At 41.9% G+C, this 26602-nt stretch overlaps 1 protein-coding gene across 2 annotated transcripts; it reads left to right on the top strand.

Annotated features, from left to right (window-relative positions):
• The first annotated feature begins 1747 nt into the window (after positions 1-1747).
• SEC23B (SEC23 homolog B, COPII coat complex component) lies at positions 1748-26602 on the top strand. 2 transcript variants are annotated; one of them, XM_082234362.1, is made up of 20 exons: positions 1748-1852; positions 4725-4960; positions 6523-6580; positions 7351-7437; positions 7602-7838; positions 7961-8046; positions 8857-9001; positions 9439-9597; positions 10472-10587; positions 10952-11075; positions 11482-11562; positions 13226-13315; positions 13821-13927; positions 14095-14248; positions 15874-15951; positions 16189-16350; positions 16931-17017; positions 19118-19273; positions 23535-23600; positions 25370-26602. In XM_082234362.1, the coding sequence occupies exons 2-20, from the start codon at positions 4740-4742 to the stop codon at positions 25457-25459; spliced, it is 2304 nt and encodes a 767-aa protein (XP_082090488.1). In that variant the 5' UTR covers positions 1748-1852; positions 4725-4739; the 3' UTR covers positions 25460-26602. The 2 variants fall into 2 exon arrangements, with proteins under 2 accessions (XP_082090488.1, XP_082090489.1); XM_082234363.1 differs by lacking the exon at positions 1748-1852 and adding an exon at positions 2035-2192.

Raw genomic sequence — 26602 nt, 5'->3', positions numbered from 1 at the left:
AAGAAATCAGATCCTGCAGGGCCCTGGTCTCATGAGGCAAAGCATTCCACCAGGCCGGAGCCAGTGTTGAAAAGGCCCTGGGTCTGGTTGAAGCTAATCTAACTTCCTTAGGGCCTGGGACCATTAGGGTGTTGCTATTTATGGACCTTGAGGCTCTCCGTGGGGCATACTGGGAGAGGCGGTCTTGTAGGTACGAGGGTCCTAGGCCGTGAAGGGCTTTAAAGGTCAAAAGCAGCACCTTAAATCTGACCCTGTACTCTACCGGGAGCCAGTACAGTTTGAAAAGCACTGGGTGAATATGCTCCCATGGCAGAGACCCCGTGAGGAGCCTCGCTGCAGCATTCTGTACCCGCTGGAGTTTCTGGGACTGCTTCAAGGGCAGCCTTCGTAGAGCAAATTACAGTAGTCAAGCCTGGAGATGACCGTCGCATGGACTATCAGACTCTGGTATGTGATCAGGGTAGAGGGAGGTTGTGTGATCCACACTTTCTCCACTTCCCTATCCTACTTGTAACATGGGAATCCTCATCATCGGATTTTGATTTGAGACTTCGCGGGACTTGTGCTTGTGTAACCAAACTGCACAAGGCAGCCACAAGTGAGTGGTATCAGAAGACTGAGGTTTGAAAATGGCAACAAATCTGCCAGCGGGGTGGGGGGAACCGAGGTAACCAAGAAACCTCAAAACAGCACCAAAACAACTCAACCGCAGGGGATATCATGCGGCTGGAAGGGGAAGGTGAGCAGTGGGTGAAACGGAATGGCTGGAACGGGACAGAGAGCGCATAGAAGGAAAGAACCTTGTCTGGCTTCACGCTGAGAAACAAGTCCTAAATGGGATGCAAGTGAGAACTGCCCGAAGGAATCAATGGAGAAATTAATTTCTTTCCAGGGAGTTGACTGGGCAGCAGTCTGCACCTTCCTCAAAACACAAATTTCCTGCTACGTCTAACAGTCCTTATTTAGCGTGAACATTTAAAAAACAACCATGCTAATGCACATTCGAAAGCAAATGTGGCTCATTGTCCTCAAATTCATAGAATCATAGAAATCTAGAGTTGGAAGGGATGCCAAGGGTCATGTAGTCCAACCCCTGCAATGCACGGAGTCCCTCATCCGATTTTGTTTGCGGGGGGTGTGTGAGAGAGAGAGAATCTGCCGCCGGTTCCCCGCCGAAAATCACGGCTTTCACTTTTTCCTCTTTCTATGCACAACTCTTTCCCCGACTATGAGCAGGCGGAGCAGGGAGGGGGCGGGGAAATGTACTCACAAGCAGCCTCCACGTCGAAGGGATGGTCACTCTGAATCCCCCCCCTCCGGCGTCTATGGCCCCGCTCGCGGCCGCTTACTCAACCCAGCGGAGAGCTCGCCTGCCATTTTGAAAACGGGCAGTTCCACAGGGGCGGGGTCGCGGGCGAGGATGACGCGAGCGCCGTAGGTGACGCATCCGCCAATGGCTAAGCGGCAATTAAGACTACAGACCGAGGAATCGAGACCATAGATATAGGAAGGGGCAGAATCCTTAAAGAACTAGTCGAACAGCATGACCTTAGAACAAACTCTCAGCTTTGCTTTGTTTCTGGAGAAAGACACCCCTCTGCCTGTTCGCATGTACACCTAAGTCCAGTGTCTTTTATAGGTAGGGCTTTTGTTTTTTTAAAAAACTTTCGCGACTTCAGACGTGGCTCTCCAAGTGGGCGCCGAGCAGAGCTCTTACGACGTCACTGCTGTGCGCCGCCTCCGCCTGCGCCATCTTAGTTGCGGGCAGCCTGCCGCTGAGGTGTCCTTTCAGCGGTTCCGCCAAACGGGCTGAAAGCGGCGGAAGGGACAGAAGCGAGTCTGGCGCTGTCAGGTGGGGCGCCGGGGTGAGGGCCTGGCCCTGCGGGGGCTGCGGGGGGGGCGGCGCGGCTGGCGCTCCTAATTGCGGGGTCCCGGGCTCTCGGGGCGGGGAGGGACCGGGCAGCGCCGGGCATTTGGGGCCTACGTGTCCCCCTCTCCGAGCCTTCAGGCGGGCAGCCACACGACGGGCAGCCCCTCCGTAGCCCCTTCTCCCCGCGCCTAGAAAACTAGCAGGCCAGGGCCGCTTTCTCCTTTACATGCTAGCTTTCTACGTGCAGAGGGCATTGCGTGTGGAAGAAAGATGATTTACTCCTGTAAAACGCATACTGTTTCATCTCTCTGAACTAGTAAAGGTAAAAGAACTAGTACATTTAGGGTATGTTGAATATTTCAGCTTTCAAATTCTAAAAATGAGGGGTGCCAGAAAGTTGTAGCTTGACTTGGGAATTCAAAAGCTATTTTGGTTAAATTGATATAATTTGGTTTTGCTTGGTAAGCGAAATGTGTATAAGCAGTAGTATTTTCTGGGGGGAAAGAGGCCAGAACTCACTGTGAATGCCTCCCGTGTTTTCTTAGAATGGCAATGGCGCCCACCTGAGAGGTGCCGGAACTGATTTTTGGTGAGTTCCAACTGAAAAAAACCCCTGTGTGTAAGATTGCATAAAAATCATTAAAAATGACACTGAAGTACTTTCAGTTATATATCCCACATTCTCTGACATTTTCAGAAAGTACCGTATTTTTTGCACCATAACACTCACTTTTTTCCTCCTAGAAAGTAAGGGGAAATATCTGTGCGTATTATGGAGGAAATGCCTACGGGTGGCATGCCTACGGATTTTCCTCCTCTAAAAACTACGTGCGTGTTATGGTCGGGTGCGTGTTATAGAGCGAAAAATACGGTAATATTAAATTTCTGTGGTTTTCCCTGAGCACTTCGTGTTTTTTTAATCAAACATAGACTTACCAAGTTAAATGTTGTCCAGTCACAAAAATGACAGCAGATTCAAATTCATCACGCCCAAAAGTTCTATCATACGCCCGTTGTTGTTCAAATGTCTTTATAAATGATTTAGATGAAGTAATTGAGGGGATGCTCATCAGATTTGCAGATGACACCAAACTGGGAGGGATAGCTAATACTGCAGAAGACAGAATCAGAATTCAACATGACCCTATCAGATTGGAGAACTGGGCACAAGCTAACAAAATGAATTTCAATAGGGACAAATGTAAGGTTCTGCACTTAGGCAGATGCATAAATATAGGCTGGGGGACATCTGATTTACTAGCAGTACATATGAAAAGGATCCAGGGGTCTTGGTGGACCACAAGCTTAACATGAGTCAAAAGTGTGATGCAGCAGCAAAAAAAGTGAATGCTGTTCTAGGCTGCATCAAGAGAAGTCTAGTGTCCAGATCAAGGGAAGTAATAGAACCCCTCTATTCTGCCTTACTCAGACCACACCTGGAATACTGTGTCCAATTCTGGGCACCACAATTTAAGCAGGATGTTGACAAGCTGGAACGTGTGCAGAGGAGGGCAACAAAGATGATCCAGGGTCTGGAAAGTAAGCCTTATGAGGAGCACTTGAAGGAGTTGGGTATGTTTAGCCTGGAAAAGAGGAGACTGAGAGGAGATATGATAGCCATCTTCAAATATCCTAGTGTCTGTCACATGGTGGAAGGAGCAAGCTTGTTTTCTTCCTGCTCTAGCTCTGGAGGGTAGGACATGAACCAATGGCTTCAAGTTGCAAGAAAGGAGATTCCAACTAAGCATTCGGGAAGAACTTTCAGACAGTAAGAGCTGTTTGGCAGTGGAACAGACTCCCGCGAGAGCTGGTGGACTCTCCTGCCTTGGAGATTTTGAAGCAGAGGTTGGATAGCCATCTCCCATGGATGCTTTAGCTGAGATTCCTGCATTGGCAGGGGGTGGGACTAGATGACCCTTGGGGTCCCTTCCAACTCTAAGATTCTACAGTTCTATGAAAAACATATTTTAAAGACCCCTTAGTGAAGAAACTTGCCAAAATTAAGTTTCACCCCCCCCCCCTAAAATGGCATGCCCTACTAGTACAACCCAGATAGAGACGGGACTCTTTCTCTTTCTTTCTTTCTTTCTTTCTTTGGGGGGAGCAATACATTTTTATTTTCAATAACATGATCAGGAAAACAGAACTGAAGCCCCGCCTGAGGTGTTAATAATGACCAGGGTACAGCTTGAATTAGCACATCTTTGTTGCCAAGCACAGACATGCCAGAGATTCGCATGTCCTCCCTGTGAATGTTCCTGTTCCATTAGGTGGAGTAAGGGGCCTTTCTGCCTGCATTTTTATGTGATATAAGTGAAAACAAGTGTTTCATCTAATGGGGTCCTCCTTTGAGAGTCCTTTCATCACTGTTCCTGTAGTTGATCCTCCTTTGGCGAGAGCTGTGCCTCAGGGAGGGTGTGGCTACTCAGGCAGGGAGGCAAAATGGACCTTCTTTGTTTAGATGCTGTGTATCTTAAATACTGTGGACAGGCAGCTGTGGGGAGCACTGTTTGCCCTGGTTCTCTGCTTGTAAGCTTTATTGAAGGATCAACCTGCAATGGGTGTTGGACCAGAGGGATGTGTGGTATGAATGGGAAAGGAATTTTCTCTGGTGATAAACTTGAGTCTTGCTGTGCGTTAATAAGGCATAGACAAAGATGTGTGGTACCTTGTTCAGAGAGGTTTGGACACCAGCTGATACCAAGTATTACTCAAAAGTAAGCCTTGCTGATTTCAATGGGATCTATTTCCAGGTGAGTCTGATTAAGATTGCAATCTTAAGCACCTGTCAAATTGCTACTATGGATCTATGGCTCCAAATAGTTGTGAACAAATTTGTTGTCTGTCTTTGCAGAAACATTGCTATTCTATGGCGACTTACCTGGAGTTTATTCAGCAAAATGAAGAGCGTGATGGAGTGCGTTTCAGCTGGAACATATGGCCCTCCAGCCGACTGGAGGCCACAAGAATGGTTGTCCCACTGGCCTGTCTACTGACTCCTTTGAAAGAAAGATTAGACCTGCCGCCTGTCCAGTATGAGCCAGTATTATGCAGCAGACCAACTTGCAAAACTGTACTTAATCCACTTTGGTATGACTTTCTTTAACGTCTATTGTTTCAGTGGAGCCATATTTTGTTAGTGACCTTATTCTTCAAAGCTCAAGACTGCACATTTTTCTTAAAGTAAAGAAAGCCCTAAATTGGAGTTTTGTAATTTAAACATACAGTATACCAGATTCTTCCATGTCCTATCGGCAAGCCTGTGTGATCCATTAAGATTGTATCATGATCCATTAATGTTAAAACTGGGTTGGCATACCCAAAGTACATTAAGAGAAGGAAGAATATTATTTTGGGTCAGAGGCACTGTATTGCTCCCAGTATTGAGGGGGCCCAGCGTTGCACACCTGTGAAGTCACAGGTGTGGCGCACATTGCGTGCATGTGACATCACACACACAACGTGTGTGCATCATCGGGAGGATATTGAGCATGGAGCCCAGAGCCTTGTGGCTTCAGTGGCTGGTGGCTCCTCCTGAGTGGTGGACACTGATTCTGTTCCACGCTCAGCCTCTTCCGCTCAACATTTGGGGGCTTACCCCCCTGCCAACAAATATTGAGGGGGCCGAAGACAACTCTGTGCCTAGGAGTTGGTGCCTCTGTTTCCGATGCAAACCTTAATCATTCAAGCAAGTAAGCCCTGCAGTATGCATGAGAAGTGTCAAAACTTAGAAACCAGACACTCTATCCTAGGCAACACAATTGAACCAGGTAGATATTTGGGCCATTGTGTTGTAGTTAGAGCTCCGGATTGAAAAGTAAACTTGGAACCTCAGTATTTTTTATATAAGCCTAATACAGATACACAGTTAGCTGTGGTTTCATAATTGGATTATAGGACTGAGTGTGTTTTTTCTCTGTCCTTTTCTTCTTGTTTGTAAATTGCCTCCCCACGTAAAGTCTGGCTTTTGCGTTATGTGTGAAGTAAACCTGGGTATTCTCTTTAAATGTATTTGGAGAATCCTGATCACAAGTAACACTGAACCTAGCTAGAGAGGATTGGGAAAGAATCCAGGCATGGTAGGCAAGAGAAGCAGAAGCACAATCCTGTCACACACACAAAACCTAAACACTGACTGACTGTATGTATGGCATTGGAGTCACAAGGATACTATTTATTTTCTAAGACAAAGCAAATGTAAGGAAACAGGTCTGGCAGTACTTACTCTTGTCCAAAGGCTAACAGGTTAAATGAAAGGGCAAACAGCCAGCCTGAAAAAGTGTCCCACTCCAGGGAGGGACACACAGATGCCTTGACCTTTGCCAGTCTCCTTGTTAGAGCTCTCCTTGTTGAGGAACCACTTGCTGAAAAAATGTACATTTGCCTAATTGGCACTAATTGAAAGTACTCTTATTGGCTACTAGCAACTGAAATGAAGAGATTAAAGTTGGCTTTTATGAGGTAATGCCAGTAGTAGGAATTTTCTCTTAATGTCATTAGTTTTGTTATGTCATATGTTTACCTTGAGGCTTTGTATCAAAGACCTAATACCAATTATTTGAGAGAGAAATGGAGCACCCTGACACATATTCCCTTAAAGCGCAAGTTTGATATATCACAAGGATTTTAACAACTTTATTTCTTTTTTACAGTCAAGTTGATTACCGAGCCAAGCTTTGGGCTTGTAACTTCTGCTTTCAGCGAAACCAGGTGGGTTACATCTTCACTAACTTAACTCTCCCATTTGCCCAGATCAGTACACCTTTTTAATGTGTACTGCGAATGTACAACTTTGACCCAGTGACATTGACAAAAATGCTGCATAAAAACTTTTAGTTTCTGTTATTGAGCTGTCCTCAGTATTTGCCATGCATTTGGTTGTCTTTATGAACCAGGTGCATCATTATATGTTGCCTTTATTAGTCAAATGACAGTGGCTCAATTCAGACATAGCACCACATTCTGGTTCATAGTTTAGAATCATAGTTTAGAACCTTAACTGAAGCTTGAGCTCCTAAACCTACAGTAGGAAAACTGTGTTTTAGAGGTGCTTGACTTCTTTCATTTTCCAGCTGCTCAGCACACTGGGCTCAAGAAGCGTTGATCTCCAACAGTCAATTCATACATCATGCCAGACCAGGAGTTTGCACAAACCATAATTTTCAAACACATTCCCAATCATGTCAGTCAGATGTCCTGTTAAATCATACATACGTTCGGTGTTAATAATGATTTGGTGTGATGTCTGAATTGAGTTTGTAGTTACCTTGACCAACCACTTGAGCTAGTTTGCAAATCCTGTAGCCTGATTTCCAGTTTAATCAGAAATTCATCCCAAATTGGCAGCTGTTATTTTTTAGTAGAATGTGTAATTAAATTCTCATTTTTTATTGAAATATAATTGCTTGTATATACGTTGCATTACAAGTGAGCTTTGACATATTTTGATGTATGTCCTCATCTTTGCTGTGTTTCTCCAGTTTCCTCCAGCCTATGCAGGGATATCTGAAGTGAATCAACCAGCAGAGCTTATGCCACAGTTTTCCACAATTGAATATATAGTTCAGGTAATCCTTTGTATGCTGTGTTTGAAACTCCACTGTGTTTACTTTAGTGTCTCTGTGACAGTAATCTTAAAGTGTTTAGACTATGGTTTTCTGTAAGGAAAAAAGGAAGTATTCTATTGTATATACTTCTATGTGGTAAATAAATGTTTTTCCTCCCACACAAGCGTGGTCCTCAGACACCCCTGATCTTTCTTTATGTGGTGGACACATGTTTGGAAGAGGAGGACTTGCAAGCTTTGAAGGAGTCGCTACAGATGTCTCTGAGTTTGCTGCCTCCTGATGCTCTTGTAGGGTTGATAACTTTCGGCAGAATGGTACAGGTTCATGAACTGAGCTGTGAAGGCATTTCCAAAAGTTATGTTTTCAGAGGCACTAAGGATCTAACTTCAAAACAAATACAGGTATGCTTTGCTTTAACTTTTATATAAAAAAAACCTAACCCAACCTTGTCTGCCCCTCAAAAATTATTTTAAAGTGCAGTCTTCTGGGTTCCTCCAATTCTGATATGTGTTTTGATTGTCAGGATATGTTGGGTCTTACAAGGCCTGCAGCACCTGCTCAACAAGGAAGACCGCATCAGCCTCAGGAGCAACCTCTTATTTCAAGCAGGTATATGGTTTTGCAAAGCAAACTGTATTTAAAAGGATGTAGTTGATTGGCTTGCATGAAACTTCTAAAGATCCTTGTCTCTATAGATTCCTTTGCATGGATCAAATTTGTCTGTTTTTGGCTATTTTGAACAGCTGCTTTTCTTATATATTTAGGGGAGAAGTGGCATTTACAGAATCTTAGAATTGTAGAGTTGGGAGGTACTAGTGAGGGTCATCTATCCAGTCCCCTGCAATGCCCAATGTAGGGCTCAAACCCCCAACCCTGAGATTGAGTGTCTTATGCTCTACTGACTGAGCTATGATGGGCAAAGCTATAGTCAAAATAGCTTTTAGCAATTTTATCCAATTTGCATCTTCAGTTTGAAAAGATGGGAAATCACCATATGAAATGTTATATTAAAGTAGGATCAATAATTTAACACTTTCAGGGCATATGGATTCTTTTGAAAATGATACCTGATTCATATATTGTGGTGCAGTTGGGTGTGTCTCTCCCCCCCCCCCAATTATGTGGAATTTTATATGCTGTTATGTTCTCATGCTGACCCCCTTGGGGTCCTCCAGCAAACAGATATATTGTTGCATGAGTTTTCATAGGCTAGAACAGGTGTGGGTGTAAAAGTGATCTTGTATGTTCTGTCTGGGTTGATATGCACAGTTTGTATCCTGTAGTTCCCAGCTTGCTTCTGCTTGTACTTACTGATATTTGAGTAGTAAGATAGGAATGCAAGTAACCTGAGAACTTTACACATCAAGTTTGTTCTCTGTAAAATAAAACACAGTGTACTTTTATTCTGAACTTCTGTAGATTTTTGCAGCCCATTCACAAAATTGACATGAACCTGACAGATCTCCTAGGGCAACTGCAAAGGGACCCATGGCCAGTAACTCAGGGAAAGCGACCCCTGCGATCTACTGGAGTAGCTTTGTCGATTGCTGTTGGATTACTGGAGGTATCTTTGTTATGCTGGTGGAGGAAGGAAGTGAAAATTATTTACTGCATTCAGTATCTGAAACTTACATTGTTGAACGTGCCTAAATTTTTAAAAAATGCCGTATGGTGTTCCTTGGAAATGAGATATTTTTGAATTGCTTATAGTAATATATTAAAAATAATAACTGTGATTGCTATCTGACAATGACGTGTTGAAAGTGCATCATTTCTGTATGCGATACCTTCTCCACCATTTTAATATAAGGCTGGAAAAGTGATAAAAGAGCATGAGCAGTCCTTATTCTTCCTAATGAAAATGTCAGGCTCAATGGATTTCTTTTTTTCTTAATAAAATAACGAAAATCCCCAGTGTGGTTGATGTATACTGTACTGCCTTTGTGGACTACATTGCCTGCTGATATTTCATGTGTGTTTTCTTCTCTTCCCATCTCCAAGGGAACATTTCCAAATACTGGGGCCAGAATAATGTTGTTTACAGGAGGTCCACCGACTCAAGGGCCAGGCATGGTGGTAGGAGATGAGCTGAAAACTCCCATCCGTTCCTGGCATGATATAGAGAAAGACAATGCCCGGTTTATGAAAAAAGCTATGAAGGTAAGAGTTGGTCTCTGCTTTAAACTCTCTCTGTGTTAGGGTTCTGCTGGATTCTGGCTTTCCAGCAAAATATGTAGTTTCAGGAGCTTTTCTGAATGGAATGGAACATTCTGAACAGAATGGAAATGTTCACCTTGGGTTCTAACAGTTCAAGTCAGATGCATGCTTCTTCTTGAATAATCTTCTAAATCGTTTTTAATGCAAGCTGAAGTGGCTAAAATCTCTAATAAAGGTCCTGGATGAAAAATTTTCATATGTCTGTTGTACCAGCTGCTCCTTTGTAGACCATGATTTTTGCTGCTTTCTCTCCCCCCTAGTTGTTTTTGCTAAGACTGTAGTTTTCAGTCCTGCCTCAATGGTTGTTTCACAAATTTTAGTACTTGGGGGTAATCAGTTGCGCCCAAACAAAAGTAATTAGGGGTAACTGACCTGCAGGTTTGCTATGCCACATGCAGCTCACTTGGTTAGAGTGTGGTGTTGCAGGCTTGATCTCCATAAGGGACAGCTGCATATTCCTGCATTGCAGGGGTTGGACTAGATTCCTGCATTGCAGGGGTACCTTCCAACTCCATGGATCTATGTACTAACATATGCATGCTCATCTTCATGTAGGGCTTTGGAACTCAGTAGTTGTTAAATTTCGGTTTGACACCCATGGTTTAATGGGTTTGGCACTCTGAATCCCATAGTTTCCCATGCTATTGTTTACCTGTTGAATTTGGACAACTTAATGTTGGACTACATATTCCATCAAATTCCCGATGGGAGTTGTGGTCAAACAACAGCTGGAGGACACCATGTTGCTCTAGGATTATAATATTTAATCATATTGGTAATAAAATATATCTTCAAAATGTTTGTTATGTTTTCTTAGCACTATGAGATATTGGCTAATCGCGCAGCTACCAGTGGACACTGCATTGATATTTATGCCTGTGCTCTTGATCAGACTGGACTTCTGGAGATGAAATGTTGTGCAAATCTTACTGGGTATGTTCTCAGTTCTCAGCGGGGGTGTGTGCCTTTCTCTGTTTTCACATCATAGAGAAGGGATAAATTTCTGGTTCGGTCCATAGTCCCTTTAGATGACTAGGAGGGATAGGTTTTCAGTCTAGGGATTTTTGAGTGGGGGAACGGAAATAATTGCAGTTATTTACTTCAGTCATTATTATGTATATAAATCCAATTTCTGGGTTCCTCTTCTTTTGCATACTATAGTATTACACTCAGTTGTAACTAAGGCCACAAACCTATATACTTAGGAGTTTGAATTCAGTAGGAGAGTGAGAAGGATGGTTGGTTTATGTTTTGTAACCCAGCAGCAGTATTTCACTGTAACACATTCTTTTCTCAGGGGTCATATGGCGATGGGTGACTCCTTCAACACCTCTCTTTTCAAGCAGACTTTCCAGAGAGTGTTTAACAAAGATCCCAGTGGAGCATTCCAAATGGCCTTTGGGGCATCTTTAGAAGTGAAGGTGAGTGTGGCAGACACCAGCTGTATTTTGAAGTTGCAGGGCAGTTGGTTAGGTATTACTGCTACACTCTCCTAACTTTGGAGGAATTGATAATATAGTTGCCAACTTCAGTCAAGGTCCCTTATTCACAGTGGGGTGGTGTACAACATTTTCACATAATAGTGGGTAATGGCCCTACTTAACAGAGAGGTTCTCCATATCTTGACATTGTCTTGTTTTATTCAATTTTTTTCTCAAAATTCCACTTTCTCATTCTGTACTTTGCAGAATTCACAATTTGAAAACAAGGAGTGTTGTGGGGAGGATTTATCAGGCTGTGGTTAGGGTGGCTGCTAAGGGGACTTCAAGGGACCGAGTGGACAATTGTTATTACTTTAGGATTACTTCAACCTTCTTTTCACTTTAGACCTCTAGGGAGCTGAAGATTGGTGGAGCAATTGGACCATGTGTATCCCTAAATGCAAAAGGGCCATGCGTTTCGGAAAATGTAAGTGTGTATATGGTTACTGTTTGTTTAAGTTACAGTGGTGCCTCGCAAGACGAAAAGAATCCGTTCTGTGATTCTCTTCGTCTAGCGGTTTTTTTGTCTTGCGAAGCAAGCCCATTGAAGGATTAGCGCTATTAGCGGCTTTTAGCGACTTATCTGCTGATCGGATCAGCTGATAAGTGGCTTAGCGGCTTAGAAAAGGGGGGGAGGAAAAAAAACCAGCAGGAACTCGCAAGACATTGTCGTCTTGCGAAGCAAGCCCATAGGAAATTCGTTTTGCGAAGCACCTCCAAAACGGAAAACTCTTTTATCTAGCGAGTTTTCCGTCTTGCGAGGCATTCGTCTTGCGGGGCACCACTGTATTTAGATGGTATGTCAATGACACAAATGCTATTGTACATAAAATATTGCTTAAATAGTCTTGTGAAGTTTAGTAGCTCAGTTTCTAGTGAGTGGTTATCTTATAGGTACAACAGAAAATGATGTAGAGAGTTGGGGAGGTGTCCGCCTTTTTGTTGCTGTGAGTAGCAGAGTTGAAATCATATCTGCCATGTGGTTTGATCTTGTACCATATGAAGAAGGCTTTCATTGAAAGGATATAGGATGTTCAGCCGCTAAGCAAGTTCTTGGCATCCAATTCTGGGGGTGGGCCCCCCCCCCCAAAAAAACTGCAGCCTGCCACATTACACCTTGGATTTCTGCTTCAGGGAGGAGGAGAATAATAAGAATAAGAATAAATATAAATTAATTATACCCTGCCCTCCCCAGCCAAGACCGGGCTCAGGGTGGCTAACAACCAATAATAAAAACAAGTTGATTGAAATACAACTTTAAAAACAAGATTAAAATACAATATTAAAACATTAAAATGCAGCCTCATCACAGGAAGAGAAAGGAAAAAAGAAAGAGGGGGAGGGAATCAAATTGATTCCAAGCCAAAGGCCAGGCGGAACAACTCTGTCTTACAGGCCCTGCGGAAAGAAATCACATCCTGCAGGGCCCTGGTCTCATGAGACAGAGCATTCCACCATGCAGAGCCAGTGTTGAAAAGGCCCTGGCTCTGGTTGAGGCTAATCTAACTTCCTTAGGGCCCGGGACCTCTAGGGTGTTGCTATTTATTGACCGTGCGTTCCTCCGTGGGGCATACCAGGAGAGGCAGTCCCATAGGTACGAGGGTCCTAGGAACATGTGCTTTTCCCCCAGGAATGCACTGTGTGTGTGTGTGTGTGTGTGTGTGTGTGTGTGTGTGTGTGTGTGTTGGTGTTCCTCTTTTCCAGAGGGGGAAAGTATGTTTATATTGCTTCAGATTTGAGAGCTGAGGAGTTCCCTTATAAAATTAGGTGTGTTGACTGTTTTTTTGCATAAGTTCATTGAAAAGAGTTGGCTGATTTCTTTATCAGTTTTTTTTTTTAAGTGGGGAGAAGAAGATTTAGCAGGCTGTCTTATGCTGAAATGGGAAGTTGGTACTATGTGAGAATGATTGTCTGTAAGCAGTCCAAGCAAATGCATGTCTACTCATAAGCAAGTCCTACTGAATTCATTGGGGTTAAACTGGCATATGAATCTGCAAGAACAAAGATGAGTTATGGTTCATATTTGTAGGCATAATGTAAACATGTTTCGGGTTTCAGAGTAGATCTGAATATTTTGGATTCTCTTATAGGAACTTGGGATTGGTGGCACATGCCAGTGGAAGATTTGTAGCCTTGACCCCACCACAACTCTTGCCATTTATTTTGAAGTAGTAAACCAGGTGAGCCCGCCTATTTATTTGTTTGCCTTCAACATTGTATGTACATTATGAAACATTTTTTACTGTGCTGCTCAGGTCAAGCAAATTATCCATCCAGAGATTATAGCTGCTCTTTTTTTGAGCAATGCTTCAAGTTTAAGAAAGTATGGTTCCAAGCTGCATCCTTATTTTCTTTGCATGGGGGTTGCAAACTATTCTAACTATTTCTCATAATGTACTTAATTAGACTTGATTAAGCTGCAATCCTAAGCACTTATTAGAAGTAAGTTTCATTGAGCTCAGTGAGTGTTACTTCTGAATAAACATTCATAAGATTACACTGGCAGTCTATTTCCCATTAGTTTGGTACTGCACAACAGTGTTGTTGTTTTTTGGTGGCTCCAAGAAACTGTTGATTTTGAGTATGCCATACTGCTTTTATTTTGTTTTCATTTTGTAACTGCATGATGTTTTCAACCTGCCCTTAAAATATCCTAAAGGAAACTTCTGTTTGTCTGGTTTTCAGCACAATGCACCAATACCTCAGGGTGGCAGAGGGGCTGTCCAGTTTGTTACACATTATCAGCATTCCAGCACACAGCGGCGCATTCGTGTGACTACAGTTGCTAGAAAGTGAGAACAACTTGGTGATATTTGGCTGTGTATTGGCTTCATGTTTATATTGTTTAGATTGTGTTGCTGCTTCATACAGGGTGCATACTTTTTCAGGAATTTGGGAGGGAGTTCGGTGTGTCCTTTAATCTTCAAAATCTAAGTGTACCAATTGTTGCTGTTATTAGTTGGGCAGATGCACAGAGTCAGCTGCAGCACATAGAAGCTGCATTTGACCAAGAAGCAGCTGCTGTCCTGATGGCTCGACTCGGTGTCTATAGAGCTGAATCAGAGGAAGGGCCTGATGTCCTACGATGGCTGGATAGGCAGCTAATCAGACTTGTGAGTATAATTAATTGTAAGCCTGTGTAATCTTAGGACTCAATTATTGTTTAAGCTGATTGGACTGCATTCTGGTGGAAATGTTTCAGATTGTGGGGTTTTTTTAAGCCCAGCTGGTGTGAAACAAAATTTGAATAATCCATTCCAAATCCATTGGCTAAATCTAAAACATTGGGCTAGTTCAGGGGTCTGCAACCTTTAAGACAAAAAGAGCCACTTGGACCCGTTTCCGAAGGGAAAAAAACTGAGAGCCGTAAAACTCGTCATTATAAAAATAACTTTTTTGTCACTTTTTTATTATTTCTTTGTTTGACCCCTCAGAATTGCTCCTCCTCATAGAAATAAACGTTAAATTAACAAGTTACCTTCTTTTGTGTGTGTGTTCTTCACTCCCCTTCAAAACAGTGACCAGCGCACATGCCCCCTTTCAATGCAGTGACCAGCGTACATGCCCCTTACAATGTAGCAGGCGGGCGGGAAGGTGACGTCGGGACGGTGCGTGACTAATGCACGCACCGCCCCCATGCGACGTCACAGCCAGTACAGCGCCTGCCACAGTGGGGCGTGTCGGGGCGCACAATGCGCCTCCTCCCCTCGCTAGTATCCGCCCCGGAGCCGCAGCAAAGGTATAAAAGAGCCACATGCGGCTCCGGAGCCACGGGTTGCCGACCCCTGGGCTAGTTCAAACAATTCTGAACTCTATTTTAACATTACAAGAACAAGCCTACACAACTCAGAGGCTTGCATATTCCCCCTCACCTCTTTTCCTCTGGCATGGCCACAAAGAGAGCAAAAGAAATGGCCTTCCCCTTTAAACTATTCAGCATTTCCTATTACATCTGAACTCAGTGATAAATCGGTATGAACAAGCCAGGATTTTAAACCATGGTATGGTCTTGGCTTATATGAACTAATCAGAATTTAAACTAACCCAAGTTCCCCCAACTTCTGAACTTAACAAGCTTCATAACATCCTCACTTGTCCAAAACTAGTAACCATAGTTTTCTGATTCAAAGGAAACAAGAAAGTAGGTTAACTGGAGATTTCTTGACTTACTTGTGGCTCTCACAAAGGGAAGAGCAAAGGGACACTGAGTACAGGCAAAATGCTTGTTCATATCTTGCCTTGCTAGCTGAGATGGTAGTTCAAAGCCAGGCCACTAAGTAAAGTTCTCAGATGTCTAAATTGAGCTTGTGTGTTATTGTAGAATGAGTGACAGTTTCCAGGAGTGAGCAGAAAAGCATGGATGGAGAACCTGTGGCCCTCCAGATGTTATTGGATTCTAGCTATCACCAGCCCCAGCCATCCTGGTCAATGGTTGGGGGTGATGAGAGGTATAATCCAGCAACATCTGGAGGGCCACAGGTTTCCCACTCCTGATGTTATGCAGTTGATGAGATATAAACACTTGATTATCTAAGGATCAGTTTCTCCATTAGTAATTTTAAACTAAACTGCTTTATAAAATCCATCTGTGACAAATTTGATTCTATTACATGATGAAATAAACATGCTTTTTCAAATTTCTTGGTAATATGATGTGATCTATTCCTTTTCTTGTTATGTTATGTTACATTATACTGTTTAAAACATTTAAGGTTTTATTACTATATATCTCCAACAGTGTCAGAAGTTTGGCCAATACAACAAAGATGATCCAAATTCTTTCAGATTGTCTGATTCATTCTCTTTGTATCCCCAGGTAAGAGGATATTTTTTTGAACTTTAAAAAAAATTAGAACAATTGATAGGAGATAACAGTGGGGTTCCAAGACTCCTATGATGATTAAACAAATTCTTAAAACAATGATGCATTCTGTGTTTGTGTGACATTCACTGACTTAATTCAGAGATGCAAACAAAGAGGAGGAAATGTTATGGTAGTAGTTTTGATTGGTATTCTACTGAAAATCTCTACCATTTTCTGTGTCCCATGTAGTTCATGTTCCATTTGCGGCGATCTCCATTTCTTCAAGTGTTCAATAACAGCCCAGATGAATCTTCCTATTACCGTCACAACTTTGCCAGACAGGATCTGACTCAGTCTCTCATCATGATCCAGCCTATACTCTATTCTTATTCATTCTATGGACCACCTGAGGTGATTTGCTTTTGCTTAGACCAAAGTTATAGTAGATATTTCTGTATATTTTGGGACACGTTAAGCTAGGAGTAAAGACCTCAAAATATCAAAATGTTTGTTTTTAGAATCTTACTGTGTGTATATTTTGGTGAAAATGTGCATCCCAAATTGTTAGAAGATCTAAAATATTTGTTCTCTGTTCTTAGTTACTGAAGAATAAAAACCCTAATGAAATGAAATCTGTGTTATAGTATTTAAAAGGCAGGGTGAGGAATTTGCGCCCCTCAAATAGTGGGGTCCAGAGGTTTTGCTATCTACTAACAGTTGATAAGTGTGCTGAAGTTATATATCTTGATTTGAGTAGAAGATACCAGCATAATATTGAGAAGTACTGGTAGCTATTAATATTTGGTAGAAGTAAAAGATATGTTAAAAATATGTATTTGATTTCCTCTTTGGGTGGAGGGTTGTTTGAGAATCTGCCTATTTTCTGTTTAGTTTTGTTGTTTGAAAGTTGAGGTTTTACAAAAGTTATATTCCACTTCACTTTTGTAATAAGATTAATGTGATTATTTTTTTCCTTTTCTTCTGCTTCTAGCCTGTACTTTTGGATAGCAGCAGCATTCTTGCCGATAGGATCCTCCTGATGGATTCTTTTTTCCAGATTGTTATCTTCCTTGGTGAGGTAATGTGCTCGTAACCTTTTGTTGAAACTGAATGCTTCCTGTGAGGTGCTAAAAAGTTTAACAAGCTCCTGAAAATATATTGTCTATTTTATTATCTTTTATGTACAGTCGTACCTTGGTTTTTGAACAGCTTAGTTCTCGGACATTTTGGCTCCTGAATGCCGCAAACCCGGAAGTGACTGTTCTGGTTTGTGAACTATTTTTGAAAGCCGAATGTCCAACGGGGCTTCTGCAGCCAATCAGAAGTCACACTTTGGTTTCTGAATGTTTTGGAAGTTGAATGGACTTCCGGAATAGATTCTGTTTGATTTCCGAAGTATGACTGTATTGGATAATTATTCTGGGATCCATATTCTTGTTTGTTTTCCCAGATGCTCTTGCCTTGTGCCTTTATAATTTGGTGAGTGGGGTGTGTGTTTAATCAGTGTTCTTGGCTTAGGCATAATGCCAAACCACAGTTAAAGCAGGCCTTTATGAAAAGGAAATATGTTCTATAGCAGTGGTTAGCCAAGTACTGTGGACCTCCTGTTTTTCTTTTTTAAATTTTTAAAATTGATTTTTCATTAATAACAGTCCAATGGAGGCCACATTAATACAATACCAAATCATACCAAATCATAATACAATCAAAAGAGCCACTTAATCAGTCCTGAATTCAATGTTTTTGGATGATTTCCCGTGTTCCAGCTATCAGGAGCTGATGTTATTCCTTGGTCCTGCTCCAATTCTCTTAATTAGTCCAAATACCACAATTCCGATCTTAATCCGTTGTTTTAGCAGCCACTGGTGTGATGACTTTTGTTCATATTTAACAAATCCATATCCATTAAGTTGCAGATGGAATTTATATCTTGTATTTTTGTGTGTGAAATATTTGTTTACATTCTTCTTTTCCTTTGTGTTGTAATCAATCCTCTTCAACATTGCCCCTCTTTCAAGGACTTATTTCTTATTGCGCCACAGTTTCTCCATTTTGCCTCTCCAAAACTGAAAGCACTCCAGCGTCCAGCCGTGACTCCTGGCTTACTTCCAGCATTTGTCTCCTTTGAACCTTTCCAACCTTCTAACAAGCTGGTGTCTTTCCAAAACCATAATAAATCAGAATTAGAGCCCTCTTTAGTAGGCAATGTCACAAGTCATCACAGTATTTCACAGTCTATTCTTTCAAGTACTCCATAAAGAAAATTATAAGTTCTTGTTGAATCCCTCTTGCATTCCATATATAGTTATAATCCATTAATAATTTCATTCCATTAGTAATTAATTGATTCTTCTTCAGTGAAGCCTTGTCAAATTAGCAGATATAATGTAAATATAATGTAAAAAGAGAACAAGGGCTCCCCTTCACTTACATAGCATTCCAGTTACGATGAATCTCCTCTCCAGATCAAAACCTTGGCACTCAGTGGCTGATTCATTTAGCAAGTTATCTTTCTCCTTCATCCAGAACACGCATGTTTCTTAAGTCCAAATTCAGATCCATCTTAAAAGAAACAGTAGTACCTCCGCTCATGGCGACTGCATAGGGGAGTTTCCAATACGTGCAGTGCTATGCACTCTGCATCCCTGCCCCCACATTCCATCGGAGCAAGAGGCAGTTATTGGATGATCCGCGAGTGAAAGCTCCCCCCCCGACCCTGGTGTGGGGCTTGCAAGGATAATTACTCCCAGATTATCCTTAATTAACTGCACAGCTGGCATCCACTATCGTGGGATCCACTGTTCGCCATGGCGGCTGCACCGGAAGTGGACCTCCTGTTTTTCAAAAGCCAAGCCATAGATCCCCTACTTTGAAAATGTTGATATCTTTGTGGTAGTTTTTGTTATGTGAATGGTGCCACCATACTCTCCAACATGTCCCATCGCAAAACTGGGACGTGCCACTTCTGGATTGTGCTCCCATGTGAATCATGTGGGCCTGGGACTGCACAGGGTCCCATTATAAACATCTTGCTTCTCCTTTATGTCTGAACAAGGTGAGATGAAGATTCTGCACTAACACAAATCATAGATTACGAAGCAAAAACAGGCTTGTCTGTCAGTACCTAATAATAAAAGTTGAAATACTTTGATTATTCCCTCTTTCTCTTTCCTTTCAGACTATTGCCCAGTGGCGTAAAGCTGGCTATCAAGATATGCCTGAATATGAAAACTTCAAGCACTTACTGCAAGCTCCACTGGATGATGCTCAAGAAATTCTGCAGACAAGATTCCCAATGCCACGTTACATTAACACGGAGCATGGAAGCAGTCAGGTAAGGCAGAGCATTACAAAGGTGTGTGATGAAACTTAGCAGAAGTATATGTAGAAGTGGATTTTGAACAGGTCACCATACCTAGTCTTTATTTAGAGTCCGAAAGCATTTTTTTTAATCTTCAGCTATATTAATAATTGTGTACCACAGCCACGCTATAAAATGTATGTCTCTTTCTTGCACTAAAGGTTACTGTACCTGTCATACTGTACTGTACTTAAGATGTCAACTCCTGGGAGTTACTTTTTTTGATACAGTTTGTACCTCTTGCTCATCTGTTGATTCTCTCAGGCTGTTCTGTTGATTATTTTAAGAGTCCTCCAGGAACCTTAGAACACTGATTCTATACAGCTATCCTGTAGTGTAGGCTAGTACAGTGGTATCTCTGGTTGCGAACGGGATCCGTTCCGGAGGCCCGTTCACAACTTGAAAAGAGTGCAACCTGCAGCGGCGCATGCGCGGGTTGCGATTCGCTGCTTCTGCGCATGCGCGTGGTATCATTTTGTGCTTCTGCGCATGCGCGAGCGGCGAAACCCAGAAGTAAACCTTTCCGGTACTTCCGGGTTGCCACGGGACATAACCTGAAAGAACGTAACATGAAGCGGATGTAACATGAGGTATGACTGTATCAAAGCTGAAGATCTGCCCAAGGCCACCCAGTCTGCTTCATAGCTTAATAAGGAATTGACTATGCATTCCCCACTACTTAAATGGAGCATCTGCATCTTCATTTAGTACCAGATGTTTACATTCTACTATCTTATAGTTGGGCTTTCCTCCCCACTCCGAGCCTACATAAAATCATAGAGTTTGAAGGGACCATACTTTTCAAATTTATACATTTCATTAGTTTTACATTAGTTAAGTTTTACAACTTAACATTCCAAAATTTTACTTCCTTCCCCCTCTTTCTGCGATTCCTTAAATGTATTTTTTAATATCTTCTGTGTATCCAAATTCATTTAACTTACTCATTTAATTATCTACTATAAATATATACTCTTATAAATCTGCAGGTTATTACAGTAATCCTGCTAATGTTTTTATCTGTCTACAATTTCTCTGTAAATATTTAATAAACCATTTCCATTCTTTTATAAAAAGTTTGTTATCTTGATTTCTTATTCTTCTGGTAAGTTTCGCCATTTCTGTATATTCCATAAGTTTTTGTAGCCATTCTTCCTTTACTGGGACTTCTGCATTTTTGGGCAAGTAACATTCTTGCTGCTGTTGTAGCATGCATAAATAAATTTCTATACAATTTAGGTAGTTCTGTCCGTATAATTCCCAAAATAAAAGCTTCTGGGTTTTTTTTAATAAAGGTTATTTTGAACATCTTTTTCAATTCACTATATATCATTCCCCAGTAAGCTTTAACCTTACTACAATGCCACCACATATGGTAAAAAGAACCTTCTTTCTCTTTAAATTTCCAACATTTGTTTGATTTAAATTTATACATTCTTGCCATTTTGGTATTAGATATCAACGATATATAATTTTCATATAATTTTCTCTTAAACCATAACATGCTGTAAATTTCATATCCAAATTCCACAATTGTTCCCATGCTTCTATATCTATGACCAATATCTGTGCGCAGTGTATCATTGAGGATTTTGCTTGCTCATCCTTTGTCTCCCATTCCAATGTTTTATACATTTTAGACAACACTTTTACATTACACTCCAATCTTTTTAAAATACTTTATTCAGATGATGATATTGTAACCGTGTTGTTAATTTCCCAGATAATTCTTTAAATTCATTTAATTTATACTCTCCTCGCTCTTGTTTTAATAGATTTCTATAAGTTGTCCACACTTCTACCATATTCTTTTTCTTATAGCTTCCAGAAGTGAGAGCCAAAATGGTGTTCTTACCTCTAATAAACTTTATCCCATACTCTATACAAATTTTTCATAATTATATAGAATCATAGAATCATAGAGTTGGAAGAGACCACAAGGGCCATCGAGTCCAACCCCCTGCCAAACAGGAAACACCATCAGAGCACTCCTGACATATGGTTGTCAAGCCTCTGCTTAAAGACCTCCAAAGTAGGAGACTCCACCACACTCCTTGGCAGCAAATTCCACTGTCGAACAGCTCTTACTGTCAGGAAGTTCTTCCTAATGTTTAGGTGGAATCTTCTTTCTTGTAGTTTGGATCCATTGCTCCGTGTCCGCTTCTTTGGAGCAGCAGAAAACAACCTTTCTCCCTCCTCTATGTGACATCCTTTTATATATTTGAACATGGCTATCATATCACCCCTTAACCTCCTCTTCTCCAGGCTAAACATGCCCAGCTCCCTTAGCCGTTCCTCATAAGGTATCGTTTCCAGGCCTTTGACCATTTTGGTTGCCCTCCTCTGGACACGTTCCAGTTTGTCAGTGTCCTTCTTGAACTGTGGTGCCCAGAACTGGACACAGTACTCCAGGTGAGGTCTGACCAGAGCAGAATACAGTGGCACTATTACTTCCCTTGATCTAGATGCTATACTCCTATTGATGCAGCCCAGAATTGCATTGGCTTTTTTAGCTGCCGCGTCACACTGCTGGCTCATGTCAAGTTGGTGGTCAACCAAGACTCCTAGATCCTTTTCACATGTACTGCTCTCAAGCCAGGTGTCACCCATCTTGTATTTGCGCCTCTCATTTTTTTTGCCCAAGTGCAATACTTTACATTTCTCCCTGTTAAAGTTTATCTTGTTTGTTTTGGCCCAGTTCTCTAATCAGTCAAGGTCGTTTTGAAGTGTGATCCTGTCCTCTGGGGTGTTAGCCACCCCTCCCAGTTTGGTGTCATCTGCAAATTTGATCAGGATGCCCTTGAGTCCATCATCCAAGTCGTTGATAAAGATGTTGAATAAGACCGGGCCCAAGACAGAACCCTGTGGCACCCCACTAGTCACTCTTCTCCAGGATGAAGAGGAACCATTGATGAGCACCCTTTGGGCTCGGTCAGTCAGCCAGTTACAAATCCACTGAGTGGTAGATTCTCTCAGGCTGTTTGTAAATCCTTTATGAACTTTCACCTTTTAGTACCATAAATAAGGGTGCCACCCAAAAATATTATCATGACCTTCTAAGTCTAAAATATGTGAATTCTCTAATGTCATCCATTCCTTCAACCAACAAAGGCAGGATGCCTCATAATGTAATCTCATATGCTAGATATGCAATGCAGGAATCTTTGCCCAATGTGGGACTCGAATCCACAACCCTGAGATCAAGAGTCTCATGTCCTACCTGACTGAGCTATCCAGTGTTGAGGTTAAATAAAATAACAGGTATTCTCTCAAGTTCTTATCCCCTGAATCTCTACATTTTTCATTGGGATATAATTTATTTTAAGGATTCTGTCCAAACATGGGTGTACAGAGCCCTCAAGGTAGCACACAATCAATCAATCAACCAACCAACCAACCAACCAACATAAATATTTATTGGACGATCCAAAAACACAAGCTCATCAGTATGTTGTATCCTGCCCACTGCAACAGGGAATCTCAGAGTAAACAGCTGGGCTGGCTTGGTGTGCTGCTTTGTAATGTGCTCAAGATGCTTGGGAGTTTCTCTTAGCTTGAAAGGCAGCCATTAGCTTGCTTTTTCAGTAAGCAGACTGCTGCCTTTTGAGCTAAGAGAAACTCCCTAACATCTTGAGCACATTACAGTCATCTACAGTTGAAGGCATGTATCATTTAAACTCTGATTTCATACTTGAGAGATGTCATGGCCCAAACAAATGTGTATTACTTCTTTCTAATCATTGACTTGAAATATGCCAGTAACCATTTAAACTATTAAAATCAGCAGACTAGTTTTTTGTAGTGGCAGAATTCTTCCTTCCTTCCAAGTTCCTCTTCTGTGAAAGTTCCCTGTTTTTTATTTATCTTGAGCTGAGAAGAGCAGTATACAGTGGTACCTTGAGTTACATATGCTTCAGGTTACATACGCTTCAGGTTACAGACTCTGCTAACCCAGAAATAGTACCTCGGGTTAAGAACTTTGCTTAAGGATGAGAACACAAATCGCGGGGCTGCGGCACGGCAGCAGCGGGAGGCCCCATTAGCTAAAGTGCTTCAGGTTAAGAACAGTTTCAGGTCAAGAACGGACTTCCGGAACGAATTAAGTATGTAACCAGAGGTACCACTGTACATGCAATCACTTAACAAATTCACGTGGACATTTAGGATATAGTGATAAGCTTGAGATTTCATTTTGTATTACGTCTAACCAACTTTCTCATTTTGGCTTTTATAGGCACGCTTTCTCTTGTCTAAAGTGAATCCTTCGCAGACTCATAATAATCTCTATGCATGGGGACAAGTAAGTAGTGAAATACCTACTCCTGTGTTTAAAGTGTATATTTTTATTCTGTATATGTATTCACAGTTTAATTTACTACATCAAAATTAGGGAGTAGGGATGTGGGTATTGTTTTTGGTATTCAGGAGGCTTGGTTTTCATCCCCTTTCATCCAGTCTTCCAGTGGCTGTGGGACAGCCAATATGCTGTAAGAAGTGTGACATAAAAATGCACAAATTGGAACTAGGATATTCTGCCGTGTTTTGAGGGGGCGGGAATCAAAGATAGTGTACATCAGTCATGAGGAACCTGTGGTCCTCTAGATCAGTGTTTCCCAACCGGTGTTCCGCGGCACACTACTGTGCCGTGAGACATTGGCTGGTGTGCCGTGGGAGGGAGGCGGGCGAGTCGGGCGGTGAGAGGCGGCGGCGGCGAGGATCCGCGTCGAGCCGGGGCGGCTCCGCAGTGGTGGTGCCGAGTGGCGGGGCAGCGCGTGCAAAAGGGAGGAGCGCGAGACAGCGGAGGAGGAGGAGGCCGGCATATCCGGGCAGCAGCAACAACAACAACAGCAGCAGCAACTCCCGGCGACGGCTCCTCAAGCCCCGCCGCCGCCCCCTCCTCCGCCCGCTATCGCCGCCACCACCACAACAGCCGCCGCCGCCTCAGTTGCCGCCGTCCCTCAGTCCCTCGCTCTGCTGCCTCCTCCCACCCCCAAAGCTTGGAGGTTCCCCGGCAAGGGGGAGGGAAAAAACTTTCACTTTCGTGCGTCCCTCCCGGCGTGACGCTGCGCGCTGACGTCACGGGGCGGGGCTTTAATGGTGGTGTGCCGCGAGATTTTTTTTCAGTAAACAGGTGTGCCGTTGCCCAAAAAAGTTTGGGAAACACTGCTCTAGATGATAACTGACTCCAGCTTAAATCATCATTGGCTATTGGACATACTATTGGGGCTAATGGGGTTGGAGTCAAGTAGATCTACAGTTAGTTCTGTTGAATTTGTTGGCACTTACTTCCAAGTAAAAATGCTTCGTATCAGTGTGTAAGTATTAAGGCCAGAAGTGGACCCTTTCAGAATTGTAGATAATGATAGTATATAGGGATACCAATTGGCTTTCTTAGGACTAAAGCTCACCCCGCCGCGGGGATTCGAACCGCCGACCTTCTGATCGGCAAGTCCTAGGCTCTGTGGTTTAACCCACAGCGCCACCCGTGTCCCATCCTTTGGACTATAATGTAACCTAAATAGAAAACTATCTTTAGAAAGATTTTTCCTCCAAAAACATTTTATTTTAAAAAATCCGATTTAATTTTTTAAAAAATCATTTTTAAATTTTAAAAAAATTCAATTTAAATTTTAAAAATCAGATTTACATTTTTTAAAAAAAAATCATTGATTTTTATCCATCCTTGTGCATTCATACCATCCATTCTGCTTACCATCAGTGTGTACATACTTGCAACAGAATTACATTGAATACATCTGCAGTGGATTCTAGTTGACAAAAGCTTACGCCATAATTAATGTAGTCTTTAAGTTGCTCCAAAATTTAGTCTGTGTTGTAGCAAAACAGCAAACATAGCTAACCTTCCAGAAAAGTTTAGTTAAGTCTGTCTAGTATAAGGCCTGTGAGAAATTAGAATAAAAATTGTAACATAGATTAGTAGAGCTAAATTAGATAGCTTTGTATTCTATGGTTAATTGCACTTAATCTGTCCAGTTACCACCACCCCTGCCCACACTGGTTGCATTAGCTTTGGTTTTGGTGTTAAAATGTATCTTCTTCTTCTTCCAGGAATCTGGTGCTCCAATCCTAACAGATGATGTTAGTCTGCAGGTATTCATGGATCATCTGAAGAAACTGGCTGTTTCAAGTGCATCATAATTTTGACCTGCTGAAGAAATCTCAAAAAATCATTGAACTAAGTGAATCATGCTACTGATTACAACCTGCCAAGAAACTGATAACATTCCTACCCCTCTCTTCAATTGATTTTTCTTATTGATTCTACATAACAAAGATGTGAGGGAGTTTTTTTATTTTAGAGTTAACTTATTTGTATTCCTTTTGTTTGTGTTCGCCAATTCTACCTTTTCCTTCATGTCATTATTACAAAATGATGAATTATCTCACCTGTTGTCTCCTATAACTCACCTTTTTTTACTTGTACTTAAAAATAGTAATAACAATAACTGAGGAAGGTCTTGATGCTTGGCGCTGTCACTAGCTAACTTCTTAATTGCCTGGTTTGCATAAATGCAGTTAAACTTTGGCATGAGCATGTTAAAAGGAACTGAATAGAAGTTCTAAACAGTTTTACTTAAGAAACACCCAACATTTCCAAATTGGTATTAATATTTTTTTCTGCTTTTATGAGCTGTTTAGTGTAGCTGTAAATTTCAAATCTGGGCACATACTCTGGATACTGTATAAGGGGCCAATAGCTTCTGGGGAAAACCCCTGTTCTTACTTTACCTTTGAAAATACAAGAGTATTGCCTACGATTAAGTAGGCAATGCAGTGAATTAGGAGGCTAAAAGGGGAAGGAACGGCTACCTGGAGCTGCTTTAGACTTGAAAAATCATTAATCCATCTAGTTTGAAAGTGTCTACTAGAACTGGCAACAGCCCTCAAGCCTTGTGGTCGTGCCACGAAGGATGTCAGGCATTGACTCATGTGTACAATCCCTGAGCTGTGCCCCCAGAATCAAAGGGAATTCACCTGTGCCATTCTGTAGTTGTGGATGTAGTCTTTACCTTTTCTAACTGGTGGAGTGGGCTGAGGTGCTACTGAAGCCCTGGCTTGAGAGGCTGATGATGTTAGCTGTTGACTGGTGAGGGAGAAAAGAGGAAGAGTTGTTTCATTATGAACATTCAGCTGTTCAGCCTTCTTCTTCTCTTGATCTTTCAGTGTGAGTCAACTTAGTATTTCTTGAGACAATGTGACAGCTCCTGATATTTTTAACCTTTTTCTATTGTGAACCACAGTAATAATACTAAATCTATTAAATCCCTGATAAATTGCTTA

The sequence above is a fragment of the Podarcis vaucheri genome (assembly GCF_965113315.1).
Source record: "Podarcis vaucheri genome assembly, chromosome: 8".
In the NCBI taxonomy this organism is placed as follows: domain Eukaryota; kingdom Metazoa; phylum Chordata; class Lepidosauria; order Squamata; family Lacertidae; genus Podarcis; species Podarcis vaucheri.
Note: the sequence above shows the minus strand (reverse complement) of the source record. Positions and strands in the feature narration are given on the sequence as shown.

Excerpts from the sequence above, each read along its gene's own strand:
- SEC23B (XM_082234362.1), top strand. The coding sequence starts at position 4,740 with ATGGCGACTTACCTGGAGTTTATTCAGCAAAATGAAGAGCGTGATGGA. Across the intron at positions 6,581-7,350 it reads TCTGCTTTCAGCGAAACCAG|TTTCCTCCAGCCTATGCAGG; the intron begins GTGGGTTACATC and ends GTGTTTCTCCAG. Across the intron at positions 14,249-15,873 it reads ATAGGCAGCTAATCAGACTT|TGTCAGAAGTTTGGCCAATA; the intron begins GTGAGTATAATT and ends TATCTCCAACAG.